Here is a 7,252-nt window from a genome sequence, read left to right on the forward strand (position 1 = left end):
GGATGTATTAACAGAAAAAGCAGAGCTCAAACCATAAAAACCAAAGATCAAACAATCATTTTGAAGATTCATCAAAAAGTTATTGAAACGTCTTATCTAGGCATGGCTAATGTGTGGTAAAGCCAGCCAGATGCAAACGCAGAAAGGGTTCTTAGGCAAAAGAATCTCAAATTTTTGTTTATTATACATGTGGATAGCACGATAGAACTTGCAAGAGAATGGCTTTGGATTGCATGCACTTTTGACCCTCCAACCTCACCCTCCTTTTCCTCTTTCCACGTTGAATCTTTTACTCGGATACAACAGTTCGGAGAGGAAGTGAGCTCTCAACCTCCTTTGCTTCAGCATTTCTTTCAGCAACAATTTTAGACATCCCAAACATCTGAAGGCATAACCATATAAGAGCACTGCTTTTAAGGATAATCCATAATGCCTAAAAAAGAAAAAGAAACAGTCTGTAATGCTATTTGATCTGGAACTAACCTTCTGGATGGTCTTCTTGAAACAAGTCTTGTGTTCATCCATTGAGGCATTTATAAACTCATCAATGTGATCCTTTACATCCTCCAAAAACGTGGCACTTTCAGACTTCTTCTTTCGGCATGATGATGCAACAGCAGGTGCTGTTTGCTCAAGTGGACTCTTCTCGGTTGACATGTTCTGCACATCTCGTAAATAATGAGTGATACCATAAATTAAGGAGGATAAAACATCAGATCCTGATTGATTCATCATCACTTCTTATGCTAGAGCGTAGAAATGTGCTAGAAGTAATGTTCTGGCAGCTGTCCATGTGCTCAATAAATGTACGTGCTCTTAGAAGTGTTTTAGTGCATTAACTGCGTTCCTCTTCCCAGTAGGAGCAGACCCTAGATATAAACTTAGTAGGGTATGTCTAAAAATGTTAGCTAGCTTGTGAATGAATTGCCTTCGAATTATTTTAAAAGGGAAAAAGAAGAAAAGAAGTTAAGTCCCACGAGTCATGACATACTACAGATTTTATGTTGAACAACTTATTCTATCAAAATCAATTGTTGCTCGCTCCTAAGGTTTTAATGGTGTCAAAAAGGATGAAGTGGAAGAATGGAAGTTAAAACCTCACTGGAATGAAATTTTCGGATCTCCCTCCAAAAAATCTGACCTATACAAAATAAACAGAAAGGAATACACAAAAGCATAGCACAAAGCTTACTAGATTATCACAATCCTGGTATTGCATTGATAACGATACAAGAGAAGTAAAGGGGAATTGTCCCCATCTGTTGTACTTTTCTGAAGGCACGCCTACTTGAAGGAGTAAAAGGAAAACACCAAAGACAGAGAAAGGGGCGTTGGCAAGAGAGGTTGAGTGCATTCTGTACAACTTCACGGCCGATCAAGATAATCTGCACTAAACCTAAAGAGACTCAACCTAGATAATTTGCACTGTCCTCTGTTTGATAGTACTTATTGATCCACAACACATACTATTTCCCGTGTGTCAGAACGCAAAATATGCAAGCATAAACTTGCTAGAAACTAAAAACCTTTCCGCAAGCTATTTGGCAAATGGACCATGACATTCTACATCTAGAGAACAATTCTTTCAAATAAAAAGGGAAGCACAATGAAGTAGCATAACAGTTCCCCTTGAAATATAGGGGATTAGTTGTCAAGGTATTCCAGAACAATTGTTGAAAGAAACGAAAGGAGATCTAAGCCGACTTCTCTAGATAAGGCTAAGGCACTAAAACAAAACACCAGATCCAAACATCACAGAGAACTTTCTTCAAACACTTTGTTTTATAAGGTTCTTCAAACACGTTATATGCATAAGAGTTATCAACATAGGATCACTCAATTGCAAACTCCAAAAAAAAACGTACATAAATATAGCAACAATATTTTCATCAAGAACTAGGAACTTAATAAACGAAGATAAAGATAGTCCCACACTTTCCTTAGTTTTAACATGAAGCATTAGACGGAACAATGATGCCGTGATCATCTTAGACTATAAGAAATAATGGTAAAAGAAGAGCGATTCTAATACCTGAGCTGAAGAAAGCAGAGGCCTGATTACGACATATTGTACTCAGGCTTTTTGCAGTCAGCTTATTTTACTTAAGTAGCATTGGAGGAATGCATTTTCTAAATTGCATTTCCCATTTGAGTTTTATCTTTGTTTATAGTACACAGCTATACCTGTGTGATTGACCTGTGTACTTTGTAACTCAAGTCGTATTTGATGAATACGATTTCTTCCAACTATTTAAGGGTGAATGCATCATGTCATTTTACACAGTTTATGAACCATTACAGTCTGGTTAAAATCTTAAGGAATCGTTGAAGGTTAAAAAGATTTTCAAGGTGCGTATATATTTTAAACATATTCAAATTTTACTTGTTCTTTAACTGATGATAATAGTTTGTACTTGCTTTGATCTTATTATGAAGTCAGGTTTCTGTCTATAGTCTATTCTTGATATCTTTAAACTTATTTAAAAAATTAAACTTTCCTATTCTAAATCAGTTTCCTCTCAAATCAAAAATAAAATCAAACTTGTCAAGCTGAGGTCCAATTCTGCTTCCATAAGCATAAAACTTCAGTACACATAAGCGGAGCTAGTGCTTTGATAACAGGTTCGGCCACAGCCAGTAGCTTTGTTTCAAACCGTGTATTGTCTTAAAGTATTGATTGAATATGTACAATTTATTAATTAGAACCCACTAAGTTAGAAAAAACTAGAATCCCGAACCCATAAGCTTTGAATCCTGGCTCTACCTCTAGCACGAGCAGAAACAGCGTGAAACTAGGCAAGTGAAGCAGAGGAAAAAGGGTAAAAAAAGAAATGCACCCATGAACCCAAACACCAAAAACAAAACAAAAAATTAAAACAGAGAAAATGGTAGAAGATGATAAATAATATGCACTCTCTCGCTATAAATTATGCTCATAACTCAAAACTAGAAATAATTACAATAGATTGGTTAAACAATTACCTAAAATCAGAAAATTTTGGAGGGGAATCTGATAAGGGCAATCCAACTTTTAGGGCTTTTTTCTCAGACGATGAGCGCAGCACTTTTACCAAATAAGCAATATTCTGATCCTTTCGCCGTCAAAATTGGCGAAGAAAGTCGGAAAAGGGGGAAGAGGTTCTGATCGACGAAAGAAGGAACTATGAGGAAGGGAACTATTAGCAGCTTGTGTCTTGTTCGGTTACGAATTTTTAATAAATTATTCGGTTACCCCTAACCTGAAAAAGCATTTCACCTCTGTACCGGAAATATTCGGGGTTTTTAGTTTGCCCCCTGGACTTTGGAGATACGAACACTATAGCCACCCTTGTCAAATCAGTTAAAGCATTATTTGAAATTTGGTAATAAAACGTGCATGTTAGGTATATAACGTATTACATTACATATGAGGTTGTATATTAAAATAAAATCTAACAATATCACATTCCTAAAATTAACGTTAAGAAGTTTTAATTACATAGTAGAACGCAAAGAAAATAGCAGAAGAGGGCAATGATTATCAAATGTTGAAGACTTTACTCTTTGAAATCATGGTTCTTTCCTTCAGTATTTTATGCAATATCCATCTCTCAATTCTCATGGGATCTTATAAACCAAGAGAAATGTGCATATATGTATGCTACGTAAATCAATTATAATGTTTGTTATTATTAAATAGTTGCTAAGCTAAATATTTCAGTGTACTAATAACTCTGCCACAATGCATACTAGAAGTTAATCCACATAGAAAGTATAGCTAATAAGTTATTTAAGAGAAAAAAAATCAACATGTTTATGTTGGCTGTGAACTTTACATCTAATACATTTATGGAAACTATTGTTGCTCGAGTATATATTTCTGTAACTATGCATGGATTGACCACGTGCAATTGAATTATTCCCAAATGGAATTGAAATTAGTCAAGTTTAACATAAGAACTGAAATAAACGATAACAACATTTAAAGGTTAATCAGTTAGATAAGCAAAAATAACAATTAAATTAATCGTCGACTAACATATAAGGTTCTGCAATGAAACAACAAATACTAGTGGAGAGTGGAGACTTATATGCATCAGCTCCTTAGGAAGAAAGTGTTCCAACTGTTCATTAAAATTTAAAAATGTCTTCAAATTACACCACATGAATAAGATTCTTGAATACCATTAGAAATGTTTTGCAAAAAGCTATGTGTTGTGCCTGCAAATTCCCATATATTATTGCTAGTATGAAACTTACTTCATACACACTCTCAGAATTTCTCAGATACTAATCTTATTTCCTTTCAAATGTATGAAACAGTAAGGACAACAAATTGGAAACATTTTGAAGAAGTGCTATAAAGCTAGCAAAATTTGCAAATGGTTAATTTTGGTCTCCACTTGATCTTCATGTTATCAGCAAAATGGAACTCAAGTCTGTCACTTCAGTCAATTTTCACTGAAGAGAAGAGACGATGAACGAAGAAGAAAGACGTCAAGAAACCTATAGCTCCAGTTGCTAGCATAACAGCAAGAGCCATTAAAAGCGAGTAACCTAAGTAGAGCATGGCCGAGACAGGTCCGCTGAGACTCTTGAGATCGAAAACAAGATAGTTGATGGAGTAGAAGAATATGTAGATCGCGACTGAGCCAGATGCAAAGTATGATTTCCACCACCATCTCCAATCTTCCATACATAAATGCATGTAAGTCAGGACCAAAGAAACTTCAGCACAAACCACCACTAGTAGGATCAGTACCACCAACAGAAACCCGAACACATAGTAAACACGACCGAGCCATATGCTAGACATGATGAAGAAGAGTTCAATGAATAGAGTTCCAAATGGAAGTGTTCCTGCTCCAATTACCAGCAACCAAGTAGGGAATCGATTTGCTGGGATTTCACGAGGGATTTGATTGCTACGACAAGGATACTCGAGATGTGGAGCCTTTGTACCAATATATCCACCTATGAGTGTAAGAGGCATAGAAATGCAAAACCACAGTAACAACAGAACAATGTATGTAGTGAAAGGAATTGCACCAGTGCTATGACTTCCCCATAAGAGGAAATTCAGAACAGTTAGTATAAGAAATGCAATTCCAGGAAAGAAGAAAGAAACTCTCCAGGAAATTGAAAACCATCCATTGGTATTACCAGCATTCAGTGTCTTCAAAAGCCAAACAGCAACATATCCAGCAATTATACCTAAAAACATGTAGAACAAAAGCATGCCAGTAATAAGGGTGCCGCGAGAGGCTGGAGACATAAATCCAAGAGCCGCGAATAATATTGTTACAACTGCCATTCCTAAAATGCGACATCCATCAGCAACCATCATACTAAGGAGTGTCGAGTTCTCTGGAACTCTGAAGACATCGCCAACGACAAGTTTCCATCCTGATAATTCCTCATTTATCTGAGCCTGAGCCTCTTTATCAAGCTCTTCATATCGAGCTAGATCTCTTCGAATAGTCCTCAAGAAAATAATCAACACTATTCCTGCTAGGAATGTTATAACCATCATAGAATTAAGAATCGAAAACCAATGAACTTTTGAACCTTCCATTTTCAAATATGCATCCCATCTAGATGGCCACTTAATGTCACTCTCCACAAAGTTTACCTCATAACTAAATACCAATGGTTTACCTTCTTGAATCATCACGGCTACTGTCGCCGGGTCACAATTAATAGGTGAAGGAAACTTATCATATGGTTTTAGATTCTTAAGCAAATCTGTGGTATGTTGAAAGCTACAGGGGACAACTTCAAATCCAACAACCATATAACTTGGTGTATCCGTGATAGACTTATCGTCTGTTGTAATTAACTCAGCACCATCTCCATCCCCAATCACACCTGGCACAGTACTCCTCTCATACTTGTGAACCAACACAGTGAATTTCAAATGGTTGAACACATAATACACATCATTAACCTTAATACCAACCGGATAACCCGTCCACCTAAGAAAATAACCATCTTTATTCATATATCGAATTGCAGGAAGATTATCAAGAATCAGATTAACTTGGTACATTTCATCAATCCTTTCTTTCAAAACTTTGAATTCATCAGCTGACAATGCATTTGTTTGACACAAAAATATTTCACTTTCGTTTACGTGCATCTTGAATCTATAAGGTGAGTTTTCAATTCTGTCTCCCATAAGAAGCTCACCTAAATTTTCAGCACTGTCCTTAACACCTTCTAAAGGTTTACAAAAAGGTAAGCTGTAATATCCATAAGGTATTTCTGTATCAATTGATGTCAAGGAATTCACTTTGACGGAAAATTGATTACCAATATTATATTTGTGTGGGAAACTACCAGGCAAATAAAATCCACTAGCGCATTGAAGAAACAAGCTATAGACCAATATCCAATTCTTTAATTTATCGAAGAAATCCATGGATCGCCAATTTGTTTGAATGATCTTTTAGAGATCTGACAGATACAAAGAGTAGTAATTAAGCCAACAAAAAATATCTTTGAGTTTGTTTTGTAACAATATTGCATGAAAGCATAAAATATGTTTAGATTTTTTATTCAAGAAAGGATGTAGTCACAAATGAAGATGCATAACCTGACCTCAAAGAGAGAATGAACGCCTAAAAGGGAGCTGAAAGGTGAAATAGAGGAAGATGGGAATTTGTAACAAACTATTTATATATTTGTGTTGTATGTTCTATACGTGTGCAATATTAGAATGTTTGATTTGAATTTGCCCTTTGCCTTCTCATCTCATCCTCGTACTTATTGTGCAAGACAAAGTCAACATATAAAAACGTTCTCTCTTTTTTCTCCGCCTATTTCGATGTCAAAGCTCGAAATAATATCAAACTCCACTTAAATATTTCACTCCAAAGTCAAGAACATGAGTATATGCAAGATTGTCACTATGTGCAAGAAAACATCTCTGTTATATTCCCTTTTGTCAGAGAGATTTTTGTTCTTACATAAATGTGCATTTGAATTGATTTAATAGATTTAAAAGGGGAACGAAGTAACTTATTAACATGTATTTTGGTTTAAGTGCTACAAAAATAAAAGAAATGAAGAAATTTTTTGAATTATAATTTGATAGATTAGGGGAAACTAAAACTTATTTTTTTGGCATATTAAGAAAACATAACATTGGTATCAATATCATTTTCACTTTATTGTAATGTGATATAGGTCTGAAAATATATATAATCAGGTTATTTTTAAAGCTAACTAAAGACAATTGAATCTTGAACAATACACTAAAATATTGTTCAAA

The 7,252-nt window shown here is 35.2% G+C and overlaps 2 protein-coding genes across 2 annotated transcripts; both read right to left on the minus strand.

Moving 5' to 3' along the window:
* Positions 1 to 289: 289 nt before the first annotated feature.
* On the minus strand, positions 290 to 657 carry LOC107829750 (uncharacterized). Its single transcript, XM_075242752.1, has 2 exons — positions 484 to 657; positions 290 to 433 (listed from the first exon to the last, which is right to left on the minus strand). The coding sequence occupies exons 1-2, from the start codon at positions 655 to 657 to the stop codon at positions 290 to 292; spliced, it is 318 nt and encodes a 105-aa protein (XP_075098853.1).
* Positions 658 to 4,116: 3,459 nt separating this feature from the next.
* Positions 4,117 to 6,690, minus strand: LOC107829751 (transmembrane 9 superfamily member 11-like). Its single transcript, XM_016657219.2, has one exon. It carries the CDS (start codon positions 6,398 to 6,400, stop codon positions 4,427 to 4,429), a length of 1,974 nt encoding a protein of 657 aa, XP_016512705.1. The 5' UTR covers positions 6,401 to 6,690; the 3' UTR covers positions 4,117 to 4,426.
* Between the last annotated feature and the right edge of the window lie 562 nt (positions 6,691 to 7,252).

This window comes from Nicotiana tabacum, chromosome 22 (assembly GCF_000715075.1).
Source record: "Nicotiana tabacum cultivar K326 chromosome 22, ASM71507v2, whole genome shotgun sequence".
Taxonomy (NCBI): Eukaryota; Viridiplantae; Streptophyta; class Magnoliopsida; order Solanales; family Solanaceae; genus Nicotiana; species Nicotiana tabacum.